The 18,487-nt window shown below is 40.1% G+C and overlaps 1 protein-coding gene across 1 annotated transcript in view; it reads left to right on the top strand.

Moving 5' to 3' along the window:
* LOC122362529 (rho guanine nucleotide exchange factor 17-like) overlaps positions 1-18,487 on the top strand; it is a 72,058-nt gene that overhangs the window by 1,052 nt on the left and 52,519 nt on the right. Inside the window, 1 exon segment of the mRNA XM_043264017.1 lies at positions 195-3,685. Coding sequence (XP_043119952.1) covers positions 195-3,685 — 3,491 coding nt within the window.

Below are 18,487 nucleotides of genomic sequence, written 5' to 3'. Positions count from 1 at the left end.
ATAAACAAAGACACTTTCTATAAGGCTTCTGCTCAAGCTTGTGAACTAATTTGGCTTTTGTTTTAAAGTTAGCTTAGTTAATTTGCTGACAGTTTGCATGTGATGTTTTTTTTTAACATTGTTTTGGATCGGTGTGTATGCTTCATGAATACATATGTGAGTTACACGTTACCGTAACAATATTTTTGTTTTAGGGAGCCCAACATGCAAAGCTCGTCGCTATCACCCTTCCTATGGAGAGACATCTATTCATATTGATGCAAACTGGCCGAGCGTTTCTAAGATTAGAGAACTATTTGGGGATGGACGCAGAAAGCAACATCGGTCAACTTCAGATGCTGATGACTTGAAAACTGCCTGTCAACACCTCCAGCATTTTGATGCTAAAGAGGGCTTCTCAACTTCCGACAAAAGTGACACGCACCAGCCAAGGGGAGCCTGGCAAGACACAAACTGCTTTCATCATGACAACAGTACTTTGTATGCGGACTATTCAATCCCTAATGTCCATACTTTAGCTGCTGAAAGCTATTCATTTGAATTGTTTTTGAATTGTGATTCGCCTCCCGCTCCCCCACCACGCAGTAGAACGAACGCTTTGCCCCTCAGGTCTCACCGTTGGCAGCTGCAGGAGCAGAGATCGAGGGCAGAGCAGCCACAGCCACTGGATAGCTCACATTCCTCACATAACTCCTCCCAACCACAGACAGGGCCCTCCGTGGAACTGGCCGGCGCTGGGGGAAGACTGAGCTCTGGAGAAGAGAACGAGAAGTTCAGAGAACGGACAGGCGATAACTTCCCACAAAACAAGCATGGCATCAGGGCTAAGTTGAGAGGAAGGTCTTCAGGCAGTGAGGAGGACAGCCCTGCAGCGCTAGCTCACCACAACAGAGACGTAAGGCGCCGCTCACTAAGGAAAAAGAAGAAAAGCAACTGCAGCAGAGGCAATGAAGAGTCAGATGACAGTGACAACCAAGCTTTAATGATGGATCCGTGTGATTCTCAAACGGTAGGCCGCAGGATTGAGGGTTTTCGTTCCAGGGGTTGTTATACAGGCTTGCCATGGGCACGCGATAGCACTTCTCAGCGGTCCCATGTGACCAAGGACAGCTTTAGGCACCTATATAGAAATTTTGAGGGGTCAGTCGGAACGAGCCCTGTTCCTCAGGTGTCACGGGTTTCAAAAGTCACCATACCTTCATTTGTATCCAGTCCTTTGGGGTCAAGAAGTAGTAGCAGGTATTCTAGCACCGAGACATTAAAAGAGGATCAGCCAGCCAACAGCTATGGAAGGGCTTCATCAGCAGTTCTGAGTAAAACATACCATGGCAATGCCACCATGTACCGCTCGCCTAGTTTTGGTCATGGAGATAACTTTTCTCGCACCCAAGTTCGAATTCACTCTAAGCTTGTGCCCAGCTTAAGCCCAGCTGACTATAAAACACGCAGTTCAGACAACAGGGTATTTTCCCACTCCTTAAATAATGAGAAGGACAAGAACAGGATCTCTATGTCCAACCCTGACATTGCCTCAGAAACTCTATCACTTCTCAGCTACCTTAAGACTGATCTTTCCGAGCTAAGAATGAAGAAAAAGGGACAAGATGATGAGGACAATCTTAATTCTGATCAAGGCACATCTGTGTACAGAATGGGTTCCAGGACAAATCGGCCGCACCACGGTCGCCCTTCTCTGAAGGATCTCACTGCTACTTTGAGGAGGGCAAAGTCTTTCTCTTACTCTGAGAAGCCAGCAGGGCAGCAATATTATGGTAGTGGGCCAGGTTTAAGGAGTTCTTCTGAACAACGGCTAGACTCTGAAGATAGCAGCGAGCAAGTGATTATTGCTGACAGGGAGGTGGAGAGCGATGACTGCAGAAGTACCTATGGTTATGACGAGCCAATGCCGACCCCTCTGCAAGACCGTTACGTGCAGGAAGCCAGACAGGTGATAAGAGACATTTGTCAGATGGGTGAAAGTAAGGATGATGAGGATGATGATTACGAGGAAGACCATTTCAAGACAGAGAGCAGTGACGCTAAAATAGACACTGAAAAAGAAGATAAGGCAAAGCAAGAGGTGAGGAAACTTGAACAATCTGATTTTACTGGGTGTAAGGAAGGGGAAGCTGATGGAAAAAGTGGAAAATGTTTACAGAAGGGAAATTCGGAGGAGAACGTGTTCTGTGATAAGTCATTGGATGAACTCTCCGGCCATGAATCTAGCCTGACAGATGAAGGAATTGTCACAGAGCCAGAGATTGGCTCATATAGGGGGCTATCCTGTGGTAAAGACTTGCTTGGTCAGACTCTCGCCGTTTGGAATCAGTCAGGGTTGTACGAAGAGCAGTTGCCTGATACAAAACCAGAAGAATCTCTTTCATCTCAAGTTCCGTCTGTTAAGATGGAGTATGAGGGAGTAACCATAGGAGGAGACAGCAGTAAAAATGTAAACCAGGGGGCCTTGGAGGCTCCGTCTACTCCTAGTGCTATTCGCAGGCGAAGGAAATTCTCAGCTGGAAACAATGGCTCAGACTCCAGCAATGGCAGCAATGGAGAGTCCAATGGTGAGTCTGCATACCGTTCCTTGAGTGATCCTATGCCTCATAGACGTCGGTCAGATGCAGAAGATGGCGGAAAGAGCTTCTCTATGGACAGCAACCTGCTTGGTTCACTCTCTCTGAGTTCCAAGGTGGGTGTTGGCGTAGAGTCTTCTGCGGCAGACCTTTCTGAATATACAGGCAGTGCTGCCAGTGACCTTTCTGTGTGTAGCGACAGCCTGAGAGATTATAGTACTGTGATTCAGAGCATTGTTTGTGAACCTGGAGCAATGGACAATCTTATTGATGAGAAGGCGAATGGCAAGGCTGTGAAGAAAAAGAGCTTTAGCGACCCTAGCAGACGTGGAGATCTGGCGGATACTGTTCTAGAATTTAAAAAGCATCCCAGCGAGCCAATTAGTGAACTGGAACAGTCTATACCACCTTCCAGCAGTGAGCCCATCTTATCCGAGCAAAGAGACGAGCTTTGGGCGCTCAATAGCGAACAACGACCGCTTTATTGTCCAACTAGAAGGTCTCGTTCTCAGTCTGAGCATGTTTTGCCCTCCCACCTTGGTCATAATGGAGAAAAAGCCCCAGGTGAGCCCTCATTTCCTTTTGACCCTAAGCTAGCTCAGGTTTTGTCTCCTCGCACCAGTCGCAGAAGCCCCAAGAAACGCACTAACCGCTTTAACCATCAGTTGTCTTGTGAGGATGGGGAACACATAGATGAACAAGGTGAAGAGCAGTCCTCTGCATCTATTCTCCCCCAGCTTCCAGCATCAAAGGTCAGACCCAAACATGTGCGTCATGCCAGTGAACCTGCCACATTTGTGCCCATCATTCCTTCGCATGCCCACATCTCCCAGGACCTCCAGAGGTCTAGCCATGTCAGAGAGTCTTCAACACCCAACAAAACAGTCCCGGGGGAGGAAACTCCATCATTAGAGGACGTCACTGAGCAATACATCTTGGCCTTGAACTCTCCTGAGTCCCTGCCGGAGACCCCAACAGCTACTGGTGGGGTTATTCTTGAAGGCACCACTTCCACACCTTCAGTTCCTACCACCACTGCTGAGCCAAAACTAGAGAGGAAGTCCAGCGATGAACTTTCCACCGGCTCTCTGAAGGCCAAACCAAGAGTGGTGAGTGATGCATTTTCTCTTTTTCGGTTATTTATGTTTTACATTTTTTTTTATGACGTAAATACTCGCAAATATATTTCTATAAACTGTTGTTTGTGCACAGCAAAGATTGCTGATTGGATGTAGCATTTGCTTTATAATCCTGGGCGATAACTATTGTGTTTTTTGCATATTTTATGAAACCTCTGTTCTGATGTCTGGACTGAATTATATTATGGATAAAACTGATGTATTGCTCTAAAAAGAACTTGGATGAGAGTTTCAAGGCCTTCAGCCTGAGTGGGTATGCATGTGCGAAATTATGAATTTATTTGTGCAGCGTTTGACATGTTACCTCAGGTTGTTGTGCAGCTGAATTTACAGCTCCCGACTTTGTTTTTGACTCTGATGGAATGAGCAGAATAATGTTTCTTAGAAATATGAAGGACATTTGTTTTGCCCACAGCAGGTTCTTCTGCAGTGATGTTGTTTTTCTTTTTCTTAGCCTACCTTCCTTTTGGTTGTGTGTGTGTGTGTGTGTGTGTGCACTTATGTGTTTCTCCCACTGTCTGCCGCAAATATACCTTTGTTTACTTGCCTCTGTGAAAAGTCTTAATATTCTGGTATTCTTAACTGGCATATTTTGAAGGGAATGCTTTATTTTTTTGAGTATTTATATAATGGTTTATCCGTTGTATAGAAAGTTACAAAAGACTAAAGTAACCTTTAAATAAGGCTTGTGTTACCAAACTGACCTTAGGGAGAAATACCTTTTTAAATTCTTCATATTTAATAGTGTTGTGCTTAATAGTGTATGTCCGAGGGCCGTGATGTTTTCCAAAGTCTTGCATGCTCTCAGTGATGGATTAGTTCTCTGTATGGCTTTGGTAAGCCCTCTGTAGCACGGTTGGTCTGTCTCAGACACTGGGTTTGGTCATAGTTTCCCTCAGTCCACCTTTTATGGTGCTGTATTTTCCTGAGATTCTGTCTGTGCCAGCTTGTCCTTTCAGTATTGTGGTCCACTTAGGACTCTGTTTGGAGCCGCCTGATATTGGCTGATTATATAAAGGGTGCAGATGAGTTTGAGTAACATTCTGTTGGCCAAATTCCTTTTTTTCTTTTTAATTCTTCTTTTTTCCTCGCAGAGGGTCATTATCAAGTACACATCGGGGAAATGTTTGCATGGCCTTGTCATTCAGCTTGGATTATGCAGTCTAATTTGAGCCCATCATTGACAGAGTCTTGGAGACTCGTGCACGCTTTTGACTCTCTTCTCAGGAACTTGCGCACACACATTTGTATTCTGGCTAATGAAAACACAAAGTGTAAATAGAGCTAAACGTTCCTCCTCTTAAGCTGTTACCTCCAGGCACATTTCCAGAGACTAATGCCTGCTTTATGACATGTGTAGAGCTGTTTGATGTTTTTCATGCTTTTCTTTTTTCTTTTCAGTACAGTGTCCAAAGATGTTGTCTACAGAACATTTGTAAATCAATATAGTGACCTCAAAACATATTTGTACACTTTAATGAATGTTACAGTTAAATATGTATGAGCCTCTTTGCTTTATAAGTACATATCAAACCAAAAATGGCCGAAATGCCTCTAATGCAATGAAATTTATAAGTCATTTTTAAGTGTCAAGTTACTTTTTGGTGTTTTCTTTCAACTTAGTATTTCTTCACATGTTTGGTGGCTTTCTGTGTGATTTGGGTAATCAGGTAATCACTAACCTCAATAATGGCTTTTATTGCATAAAAGTTGTGACCAGGGTAATTATGTTGCCTGTATTACTGTAGTCATTCTTTAGTGAAGGAGAAGATGGCGGATGTCTGACTCTAGTGGGTTAATGAATATTAAGGCTTGTAGAAGTTCAGACCATAAACACAGGGCTTTTATTACAGGGGCTGCGACGAGTGAGTTGAGACGGGTTAGCTAAGTATTCCCTGAGGTTGTGACGATCAGAAACTGTACCCCCCTCCCAAAAAAGAAGCAAAAACACATGTGGACAGGCTATGGAGGGGAAAACGCCCTCTGTTTGAGCTCTTTGTAAGTAACCTGCGAAGATGTCTCAATGCTGCAGTAATGTGAAACGGTTCTTGGACAGAGGAGGGTGAACACATTGTGCTCAGCTGTACAAAGACAAGCAAAAGATCTGAGATAAAAGAACCTAACAAAAGCACAAGGCTACTAAATAACCATGTACAACACAAATGTGTGAGAGTCGAAAAATGGTGCCACACGGTAATGAAAGATCGAAATGAATAGCCGATGTTTTCGATTAAACTACACTTCTTCCTCATTTGTTGTACAAGAGATGCACCTGTGAGAATCTTTGTGGTCAGTCTTTGTGGTCAGGGTTTACAAGCAGAAATATGAAGCTTTTGTTTTAAAGCCCTTGAATTGAACAATATGATCTGTAAAGTCAACCAAATGCCAAACCATTTTGGGACTACTTTTCAAGGTGGAAGCTTATCTGGTTATGCATTACTTATGTACTTCAAGTGGCTGGAGTTTGCTCCATGTAAATAGTCATTTGTGTGACGTTGAACCATTGCATATAACACTGCACTGATAAAGTCATTGTGCAGTTCTGTCACACTGAACGTATGTTAACATAATGTTGCTTGTGTAAACCAGTGCATATTGTAATGTGGCTCTTGGAAGCAATGCTTTGCCCCAGAGATGTCCATTGTAAATACCTGGAAACATAAATTGATGGATAAATTCAAAGCATTTTTGTGCTACTCAAACTTTTTACCATATCTTTGAAAGAGTTTCAAAACAAATCTCAAACTGTCCCATAAGTCTGCAGTCAAAAGTTAGTGATCTCAGTATGATCTTAAATTGGCAATCAACATTAAATTTTGTGCTTTATGACTTCAGCTGGTCTGCAGGTCTTAACTGGTTTATGTGGTTTTTTTAGCAGGAAAGGGAGGGACACTGCTAGTGTGTGTGTGTGTGTGTGTGTTTGAGTGTCTATTGCGTGTGTGTGTTTTAAGAGTCTCTGCTCCTTTATCAGCTCCAGTGCCGAGTGATCCTGCACAGACAGGAAGCTGGGGAACAGAAACAGGAAGTTGTTGTGGTTACTAATATGTTTGATGAGCTGCAGAGGCTGGAATGTGCCGCTCTGCTCCCGAGACTGTTTGGAAACAAAGTGCCAGGCGTGAGACAGCGCGCACACACACACACACACACACACACACACACACACACACACTCCCAGACGACTGTGTGCTGTGTTTGCATGACTTGTCAAAGCTTTGATGCTGTTCTGGCTGTAACTGCTGCTCAGTGTCTTTAGCGGGATTAAAGGCTCAGCTGGAATGAGGGCATGTGTTTGCTGTCTGCCTGCGATCGGACCGTCGTCTCGGAGGGGACACAGTCACGTCTGTGCCTTGCCTTCTAACCCAGAGTAATTCCCTGTGTATGTTCACTCAGACGCTTGTGAGTCAGTGTGTTTTAATGCAGCGTCTGGATCATTCTCACTCTTTAAACTTGCTTACAGAGTCTCTTCTGCTGTGAGTGATTCATCAGTTCGCCTGCTGAGGGAAAAAATGGCTTTACCATGCTAAGCTGGTTTACTGGTTTAAGAGGCTGTTGACTGATTTCAGAGGGGTTTTTGACACTTTTCAGCAGATCAGGCTGGAAGATCAGCTTGCTAACAATTTTAAACTAGCTAAGAACAACAAACCATCTTAGGCTGGTTTGGGTATAAAGAACAATAAGTTAGTGTTCGAATTCAAAATGTAACGAGCTTACCCGACTTAATATTTTCCTCAAGTCTGTGTGGGAGGCAAAATAATATTAAAGCATCATTTTAAAATGTCATTCAATTGGTGCTCGTTTTGAAGAAATCGTGAAACGTGTTGCCAAACTTAACTTGTTGCTAGGGTGTTGCAGGTAGTTGCTAGGACGGTTGTTTAAATCATTAATACTTTGAGTGAATTCGCATTAACAAAGCTATCATGATGCGAATGTGTATAATTTTATTTCAGTTAATTTTAGATAACAGATATCTGCACTAGAGAAAAATTCTCTCTCTCTCTCTCTCTCTCTCTCTCTCTCTCTCTCTCTCTCTCTCTCTCTCTCTCTCTCTCTCTCTCTCTCTCTCTCTCTCTCTCTCTCTCTCTCTCTCTCTCTCTCTCTCTCTCTCTCTCTCTCTCTCTCTCTCTCTCTCTCTCTCTCTCTCTCTCTCTCTCTCTCTCTCTCTCTCTCTCTCTCTCTTCTATGCTGGCTGTTGTGTTCATGGCCGTTTTGCAGCAGTAAAAGAAGGCCACATTCCTGGTGCCTGTTTAAATGAAAACAACAGGGAACAACTAGAGCCCCTTTTCTCTTCTCCTCCATGTTCCTGTACTCTTTTTCCACTCGCTCGCTTCATTTACACTCAATCAGTCCTTTATTTTCTCCCTCTTTTCATTTCCAAGTATCACTTTTCTTTTCTTTTTTTTTTACAGCCCTGCTGTCATCCATTTACTCCCTCCTTTCCTCCCTGTCAGCGTACCTGATATCAGGGCCGAATCTCATTTCTGGAAGAACGACAAAAATGACTTCATCCCTCCACAATGTTCCTCAGCTCCTGAGCTGTCTGCAAATGGCTTTCATAGGAGAATGAGAAAGAGAATTTAACAGGATGAGCAGCTTTAATGGACAGATAATCCACTTCCCTTTAGAATAGGATAAATGATTATGGAGGTTGAAGAAAGTTTCTACTACTTTATATATATTAAATGCCTTTTTAATAATAATAATACCCCCTGACCACTGGCTCGGAGGGCTACCTTTGTTTAATTCCCATATGCATATTTACTGACCCTTCTGAACAAATCAGTTTAATTGATTTGTTTTTCTATTGGTAAACAGATCAAATATTTTTGTAGTATATATATATATATATATATTATATATTTTTTTTTTTTTTTTTTTTTTTTTTTTTTTAGTGCAGAAAACTCTCAATCTGCTGTGTTTCTTTTTTGTTTTTTTTTTGGTCCCCAGATACAAATTTCCCATAATTACGCCCAACCTGAAGCATTCACGCAGGGGTCATGACCCTTGTTTGTATCAGGTGATCGTGGAGACCTGGACTCGGCTTCCTCTGCTTTCTGATATCAGGATTATTGATTCCTTTTCCTCTAACTTCTATTGTTTGACACATTTTTGAGAGAAACTGGATATTCTGTGAAATGATGCTTGGTTTCATCCATTATAATTTAATTTAGACTCCGCGGGTGCACACGATGTACTTTTATTTTGTTGCATTAACATATTCAATACTTCTTTTATTCATCGATTAATCGTGATTTAATGTCGTAGTCGTTTGATTTCACCGTTTTCATTGCTCATTCTAAGCTGTCGACGCTTGATATTCATCTTCAGATGAGGCTTCTTTGGGTGTTACCTGCTGTTGGTGGTCTCTGCAAGCGTGAGGGCACACGTTTTTTAGAGTTAAACTCATGCGTAATGTCATGCAGGGATCAAAGCCGTCAGAGATGTTATTACGGAGTAGGTTCTGTCAGTCCGATATGGAAGCTTGTGGAATAAAATTGTACTTAAGACTTAAGATATAAACTTGCCTTTTCGAAAAAAAGTTACGAATACGATGGCTCACCAATCGGAGCACGTTTTGCTCCAAGTGCGACAGATGCTCAAGAATATCGTGTTTGCTTCTCAAGTGTTTTTGAATTCCTCGTATCACGGTTATAGAGGCCACTTGTCATTCAGTCTGCTTTTAACTACTGCAGCGTCCAGTAAAACGAAGCTCAGGAGCAGACGAAATGTTGCTCAGGGCCTCATGCTGATCAAAGTTTTGTATGCTGTTAACTAAATGACTTTATGCTTTATTCAGTGTTTATGAAAGACACGTAATATTATTGATTTGGCAGTCCTATCAAACCAGATGGACGAAGTCTATATTATTTCCCACACTGCGTAAGATAAATGTGTTGCGAATGCTGTTTATGCTGTTAAAGCAACAGTATGTGCCCCTCTCCAAATACGCACACAAATATGTTTTCCCATACTTTTCTATTTATGAAAACAGACATTTCAAACGGCCAGATTCATGTCCTTCTCTCTCTCTCTCTCCGTCTGTTTATATGTTTCTCTTTTTTTGTGTGGTCTGTTAAGTGCTCTTGGCTCAAACGTCTCCATGTTTTTTCCACTCGCAGCTGCTCAGATTGACGGATCCTGAGGATCCGTGGCGTTTTTCACTCATTCTGATGTATATTTTGCTGACGGGACCGCCAACGGCTCTCATTTTTCCTGCCGTTCCATTCTTATTAATAAAATAAGACGGCTCGCTCACTTCTTCAACTTAAAAGTATCACGCAAGAATTCTTCCAACTCAAGCAAACATCTTGCCAGTCGCAAAGGTGAAAACGTGTGGCTTAAAGGCAGAGACTGTGCTCATGGTGTGCGTTTGCGTGTTTGGTTTTAAGGGGTGGGCTTCAGTATGAGAACAGGGTCACAGAACGATGCAGTTCACCCTTTCCCATGGTACATCTGGCACAGCTCCAGCCTTTGCGTGTGTTGATTTGTTTATCTTCCATGTAACCCTTCTGCATCACACTGATTTATAGAGATGAACTCAAGGCACGGAGAGAGTTAGAGAAACAGGAAAAGTAAAGGGCAGTTTGAAATGCGTTTTATTTGTCCTAGCGGTGCTTGTTTTGCATCACTTTTAATATTAGGGTATGGTCGTGTTTACAGATGCTTGCCAAATTTCAATAGGAATCTGCGGGATTGTGAGTGTCAGATTGCACAATTCAGCCATGTTCATTTTGGTCACACTTGCCTGCTTGACTTGAAAGTGACTTGAACATAATGCTATGTATTGCTATGCTAAGGACAATGTTTCACAACTTGATTTTTTTCCCCCAGGGAAAATTAATAATTAATCATTTGATAATTTAAAATAATAATTAAAATATTATTTAATTGGCTTTTAAATTGTTTATAAAATTTTAAATTGTAATGCACATGTGTGTATTATTATTAATAATAATAATAATAATAATAATAATAATAATAATAATAATAATAATAATAATAAGGACTTTTTGCAGTCATGAGTATAACTTGTTCTGTTTTTTTACTGATCCGAGTCAAAAGAGACCAGCACTCTCAAGTCTCCAGATTCGTCCGAGTTCCCTCTTTCAGTTTTAATTCTGTCGGCTTGTTTTTTTTCATTTATTTTTGTCCGGCAAGTAAAGTAACAGCTCTCCTCAACAAGCCCCACGGTTTAAGGTATCATTTCTGTCCGTAGCACAAACGAAGAGCACGCCACAATTTCATACTTGGGGTTCGAGGTTTCGAACGAACCCCCAGTCTGAAGTACGAGCGCTAATAATAGTAATGTTTGCTTTAACAAGCGCCGCTAATTATTATCGTTATTCCATTATATCAGCTTTCTTCTTTCTTTGTCCCTGGTGTTTTTGTGCGCTGTCAGTTATAGCTTTGCTTTCTCCGTCTCTCATTATGATGGTACCACCCTCTGTAATTACAGTCCTCTGTTTGCTTATGCGGGAGAGAATGGTTTATCCTCATTCTGGGGTTCTCTAAAGAATCACCGCTGCCAGTCGAACATTTATATTGCTTTATTTCATGTCACTGGACTCCTGCGTGCGCGGTTATTAAAGAGCATATTTGTCTGTCATCTTGGGCAATGAAGACAAAAGGCATGATTTATGACCGTAGCATTGGATTTGTATGTATTTCAATCCGCTATCTCCTCTATGTTGTGGTTCTCTTCTCTTTTTATAAACCCAGAATGCCGCAGCTGTCCGTGTGATGTGGGTAAGACATCCATATTTCATTTTGTTTCGCTCTGGATCAGTGTTCTCCACAAGTTTGGGAAGCATGGAAAAGAACCGCCTCTTTTGCATGAATTCTATTTAGAAAATCACAAATGTCTTCAGGAATGGAGGAGTGTTTTTTGCTTTAGTAACTGAAGAACGGTTTACATTTTATATATATATATATATATATGTGTGTGTGTGTGTGTGTGTGTGTGTGTGTGTGTGTAAATTTTTTATATAATTTTTTTTGTCACAAACTCAAAATTGTGTGTTATAAAGTGAGAATTGCGACTTGCTTAATATCATAAATCACAATTGTGTGATAGAAAGTCACAATTCACACAAAACCCTTTTTTTCTCAGGATTGTGAGTTTGTCGTGCAATTCTGACATTATTTTGCGAGTTTGTATCTCCGTTTTGAGAAAAACACTTGCAGTTATCTTACACATTTTTTTTTTGATAAATGAATGGTTTTATTTGAGAAGGGATTAAATTGATCAAAAGTGATATGGTAAATACATGTATAATGTTACAAAAAATTTCAAATAAAGGCTGTTCTTTTACGTTTTTTATTGATTTAATAATCCTGAAAATGGTTTCCACAAATATGAAGCAGAAGAGTGTTTTCAACATGCGTAATGAATGTAAAGAAATTATAAAAAGTGTTTCTTGAGCAGAAAATTAGCATAGAGTGGTTTCTAAAGGGTCATGTGACACTAAAGACTTAGCTTTGTATGACAGGAATAAATTACATTTTAAAATCTACTCAAACTGAACAGCTATTTTAAAATTGTAGAAAGTCGTATTGTTATTTTTATCAAATAAATGCAGCATTTCTAAGCAAAAAAAGAAAATCTTACCCACCCCTCAATCTTATGACGTGTGACTGAATCGATGGTCATCCTTCAAGTGTTTCCTCATTGGCGTCCGAACCCACTTGCTGTCCCTCACGGACAATGAATGTACTGTAAGGGGCCGGGGCATAACTGAGCGAGTGGGCTCCGGGGCCTTCGTAATGTGGGTGGGCCGGAGCGGCGGTCACTCTCTGACTGACGTGTTCAAATGCATATTGACTAAGACTTGGCAGGACAACATGGGCACAGCTCAAGATCAAACTCGGAGAGAGTATGCCAGTTTCAAGAAGACTTCTGCACTCGCTCGCTCTCGCTCTTTGTTCGGATTTAATGGCGTCGGTGAGGAGGTTTGGAGGGGCTTCGTGTTTCTGGGGTGATGGCAGGAAGGACTACAAGACTCCAAGTCCCGCCTCCAGGAACAAGATTCTGGAACATGGCAAAGACTTCAAAAATCAGGCAGGCTTTTCACTTGATTTACATTAGAACATCGATTGTTGGGGGTGTTGTTATTATTATCAATGCTTATACATTTTCAGTTATTGTTATTTAAGCCTTAATGTCATCTTTTGGCAAACTAGTGCTTGTCAGAGTTAACGTGACTGATTGACTTTAGGGCGGGACTTGAACTACGTGTTTGAACGACCAATGGAAGATGGAGGCGTTTAGGGAGCGGAAATCATTTTTGCAGTTTTGTTTGATATTGCTTGTCTTTAATGTTGCTTAATAATGTAGTTCAGCCAGAAATTAAAATTTGCTCAGCCTCAGGCCATCTAAGACGTAGATAAGTTTGATTGGCGCCAGATTTGTAAAATTGTAGCATCGCTTTCTGACCAATGGATCCTCTGCAGTGAATGGGTGCCGTCAGAATGAAAGTCTAAACAGCTGATAAGTATTGCACACCACAAGCTGCCTGTTTGAAAGAAACAAATCCGAGACAAAATACAATATCATAATCCATAATGTTTGTTTCTGCACTAAAAAACTGGACTGAATTCGGAGAGAAATATGCACAGGTCAAGCATTGTTTACAAGCCAAAACGTATCTAAAAAATATGTGGATGGATTTTGACTGCAGGAGGTGTTATTATAGATTATGGATTCATATTTGGCCAGAAGTGACATTTTAATGGTGGTTTTGTTTCTCTTACAAACATGCAACTTTTTAGATGTTAACCGATGGCCTCGAGTGGCGTGGATTGTTATGCTGTTTTTATCAGCCGTTTGACGGCACCCATCCACTGCAGAGGATCCATTGCTGAGCAAGTGACGCAATGTTACATTTCTCCAAATCTCTTCCGATAAAGAGACAAACTCCACATCTCGCATGGCCTGAAGGTGAATAGGCTACTTTCTAAACTAATTTTATTTGTGGGTGTGCCGTTTCTTTAAGTTTTTGAATGCATTCTCACCTTGCCCTATCCCGTAAATGTTTGATCTCATGAGAGAACCATCAAGCTAGTAGTTTTGTTGTTACCTCCAAGCAGTTACCTGACCAATTCTTACATAATTAGGTTACACAGTCTGCATTCAGCGGGCCATAATAGCAGGAGTCACCGCAGGGATAACGTCAGGCGCTAGGAACTTTAGCATGATTTGAGGCTAACGTAACACTTCAGGAACTGTTAATGTCGCTGCGGTATAATTATCTGTGTTTGGGTTTCACGCCGGCGTTAAGGGTGGTCCGGAACTGAATTTGCGCAGCTTTTCAAAGTGATGTTTGACAGTCCTGAAATAGCCGTTCGGTTTGTTTTTCCTTTTTCAGGCTCTGCTCTTTCTCCAATATAGGAACCTTAATATAGACACAGAACGGCAGCGAAAATGTTTCTAAATCAGAGCTGGATCTGGTGCTCGGCGAAGGCAGGCAGAGGCTGGCTCAGTGCCAGGACCCCTCGATGGTCGCCCCCTTGGTCCGTCAGATGAATGCCAGGAAATCGGGAAGTTTGAATGTCGTGCGCCCCCTTCAACAAATGATGCTTATCTGGTCGCTTGCAGTAGAATAAACCCCAATTTTTTCACCTTCATTACTTCTGAAGATGTTCATTCAGCTAAATCAGTCTGATAGAAAACCCCAGCCACTGCTTGTTTTCTGTTTTTTCAATTTTCTGACGCATTATTGAGCTCCAGTTGGTACCATAAAAATATTTCACTTCAAAATCAGAAAATATTTATTAAGTTGGTTGGTTGTTAGATTTTTTTTTTTTTTTTTTTTTACATTTGATAAAATGAGGGATGGTACGTATTTTAAAATGAGGGATGGTATGTATTTTAACTAATGTATTTTAACTATAAAAAAATTATTAAAAGTTAATGTTATAAATATATATTTATTTAAAAGTAAATATTACATTTACATTAATATTAACATAATTCATTATTTTTTATCTTTTGTTTTTTTATCTATTTCATATTTGATGAGTTAAAATAATTTTCTGAAGCACACAAGCTATTTATTTCTTTAATGCAGTATTTTATATTATATTAAACATTTTATTATAAAAATATAAATATTACAAATATAATTTTTTTATTTAAATTGCAAATTTAAGAAATGTCAATATAAATACTTAATGTAATACTTTTATAATTTAATGTTGAGTTTTATTTGCGTTTTGCATGGCGGTTGGCTGGAAAATATTACTAATAGTCATAAATAAAAGCACAAAAACTTTTTCATTTTAAGGTGCAAAAAGACATTGAAATTTTTTGACAGGTTTATAATTAACGAATGCTTAAAAGTGTTCATGTAGAGTTTATATGCATTGTTAAAATCACAGATCGCATGTAAACATTTGTGAGCGTGCATGTGGAGAGAGGTGAGCCGTAGATCCTCTGGCTGGACTCTCAGGGTCCCACGTCTTCAGCTCGACCCTCGGATCAGCCTTCATCAATCATAATAGCCCTAATTACCCTCCTAATGATGATTGTGATAATGGTAATGACCGCTGATTCCAGAGCCTTCGGAACGCGGGAGAGGAAACAGAGGAAGACAGCCGGTCGGAAGCCACTTGCGAATGTTTCGTACAAAGAGAAAAAAGGCGCAGCAGAGATGACTGCTGGAGGACACCGGCTAAATCATGCCATTATGTTGAGATTGACCTCCTATGAATGAGGAGTCTGTGCCCGTAGAGCAGGTAATAGAAGCCTGAGTTTGGGATTACAGTGTGCGTGTGTGCGCGCGCGTGTGTGTGTGTGTGTGTGTGTGTGTGCGTGTGTGTGTGTGTGTGTGTGTGTGTGTGTGTGTGTGTGCGTGTGCGCGTCAAATAACTTCAGAGTTACTCAGGCTTCATCCCGCAGGTTTTTATAGTTCAGTGGTTGTTCCTATATACATATCTCATGCATAGTAACTTTATTTTTCATGATTGCTACTATACAGTAAGAGAAATTAACTAAAAAGGTGAATGCAGTAAAACACTTTTTAATTTTGATAATTCAATTTTCAAATTTAATTGTCTTGAGCACAAACTATAGAAAAGAATCGAGACTATGAAAAATATTCCACTCAAATGTAGTTTCCCTCACACCAGCTCTTTATTCTGTCTTCTTCTGCAGAAATGGTAAATAAATGAACTAAATTTTTTTTTGTTGTTGTTGTAACCAGTAACCATTTTTACTACCAACTTCCACCAATCTTGGTAATTTTATTTTTATTGCATTTTAGTATAAAAAAAATAAATACAGTGACGCAGTCATTCTATTTATTATAATAATATTTTAATAATTTAATTTCACTTTATTTATTGATTTTTATGTTTTATAGTTTTGTTTGAGAATTAGGAATATGTGTAATTAGTTTTCATAAAATTATGTCTTATTTTAGTATCATTGCAATCCTACTATAATATTCGTCTTTGAAGCTCATCAAGATAAACTAAACTGAAATGGGAAATATGGCTTTGGCAGTTAGCTAAAATATTTTTTTTATATTTTATTCTATTTTACTGCAGTCAGCGTCTCTTTTGTTTTAATTCTTTCATTTTAATTTCCTTTTTCACTTTAGTTGACTATAATAAGTCTGCCTGCGATTCCCAATCCTAATGCCGGAAAATGACCTCGACCTGTTCTTGAGGATTTTTCTGACATTCTTTTCTTCTTCAGAAATAGTAGAACGGACACAGCTGCAACAACAGAGTTTTCTCTCTCATTTTTTTGCTTCTGCCTTTTTTCCTTTCTCTCTCCCTCGCACGTCTTAAAGGGATCACTCTGGACTTATTCAAGTCTCCACTTGGGCCGTGTAAGAAAGCTCAGCGTCAAGCCCGTTCTCTGGGACGCGTCGCAGAGGAGCCCAAATGCAGTCTCTCTCTCTCAGGGCATGAAAATTAACGACGGTCTGGTCGCAGTTGAACCTTTTGCTCGGATGCTTGTTTGATTGGTTTTCTGGAAACGGGCTGAAGGAATATTAGATGACATCAGCACGGAGCTCTTCAAGTTGTAACAGGAGACGAGATTATTAGCCATTAAATTTCAGAGACACTTGAACACAACTTAACCGAGGCATTTTTATAGTCATTTTTCTGCAGCCGAGTCCTTGTTTTATAGATTTTGATTGGCAGGACGCCACGTACGATATGCCCCGTGACCCTCTTTGTCTCTCTTCGGCAGACGACAGCTAAATTTTGACGAAAGCTGTGCCGTACGTTCTTGTATATCCCTTTCGGCGGACCTCGTGTGTGTGGAGAGGAAGTTGTTGAGTTTGGACGCGGGCCTCCAGATGGGAACGGCCAAGTTACTGCCACCGTCGGCCCCGTCCTCCCCCTCATCGCAGGAACTATCCCGTCCGTTTATCTCCACCTATTTTTATCCTTCGGGGCCCGTTGTGTCGTCAGGCCTACATCTGGTTCTCATTCGTAGTTCTCATTCCATAAAAGACAAAGTTGCGTTTAGCGAAGAGAAAGAGCGATGCTGCGACGATATCTTCCTCCCACGTCTCCCCTCGCCGTCTTTTCTCACACGTTACTTTTGCCTTTCTGCTTTTTCAGTGTTTCTGTTATCGTAGGAATGGCAACTCGTCACCTTTTTGGTGAGAATCATCACTTTTGTGGCTTTCGTTGCGCGTGAGCAGCTGCTTCTGGTGTTTTCAGCGTCTCCGAGCAGCTCTGGACCGGCTTCGTTTATATAAAGTCATTTATATTAATTTGTTGTTGACAAAAGAGCAGCTTTAAGGTGTTTTTTTCCACCAAAATAAAAGCTCTGTGGGTTTACATTTAAAAAGCTCATGAATATTAATATTGTAATTTTACTGTAGTTCTGCGAGATGAAATAAAAAAATCTTATTTTGTAATAAGAATAATTTTTTTTATGTATTAAAATATGCTAATATATTTATTTACATTTAGCCTATTCAATAATATGTGTAAAATAGTAACAAATATAACAACTACAATGATAATAATGGTAATAATTAATATTATAATTCTTAAATTAGTTTAAGAAGGTCTTGCAGTTTTCCACCAAATTAAAAAAACTCTATTGTTTAACATTTCAAAGCCAAGTATATTCGTTTTGTATATTAGTATTGTAATTTTACTGTTGTTCTTAAGTAAATAAAATATTGTTTGTTTTGTTGTTAATTTGTTAATATTACCATTATTAATAAGTTAATTTACTTTTATTAGTAATAACAACAAGTACGGTTGTATCAGTACACTGTAGTAAACCTAATAGCCATATATTTTTATTTAATTTTATAATGTAATGAAGTAATGAATGAATGAATAGATTAATTTAAAAAAAATAAGAATTTTCTGTTATTTTTGTTTTTGTTATATAATAATAATAATTACTGTCATGTTATATGTCCTTATTACTTTTTGTAGTCATATTTTTGAAAAGAGTGAGTTTTTTCCCCCTTAACCCTTAAGCTTAAATCGATTTAAGTCCTCTTTTTAAAGCGTATATTTTAAAAAACCTTCCCCAGGGCTAAGACATAGTTTGTCTACAGAAGAAAGCAGGTCATACTGGTTTGGGAAGACGAGCAAACGACACACTTTTCATCCCTTTAAGGTCTGTTTTGTTGGTCAAACCAAACTCAAGCACCTCAGAAGCGGCTCTAGAATGAAACGTTTTCACGTGAGCGCGGTTGCAGGGCATAATTTGACTCTTTGAAACATCGGCTCCTTTTGATCTCGCTCCTCCTCGCGGCGGTGACTCGAGTCGCTTAAAATCCCGGCTTTCAG

This window comes from Puntigrus tetrazona, chromosome 18 (genome assembly GCF_018831695.1).
Source record: "Puntigrus tetrazona isolate hp1 chromosome 18, ASM1883169v1, whole genome shotgun sequence".
Taxonomy (NCBI): domain Eukaryota; kingdom Metazoa; phylum Chordata; class Actinopteri; order Cypriniformes; family Cyprinidae; genus Puntigrus; species Puntigrus tetrazona.
The sequence above is the reverse complement of the archived record's forward strand: the minus strand, read 5'-3'. Positions and strand labels throughout refer to the sequence as shown.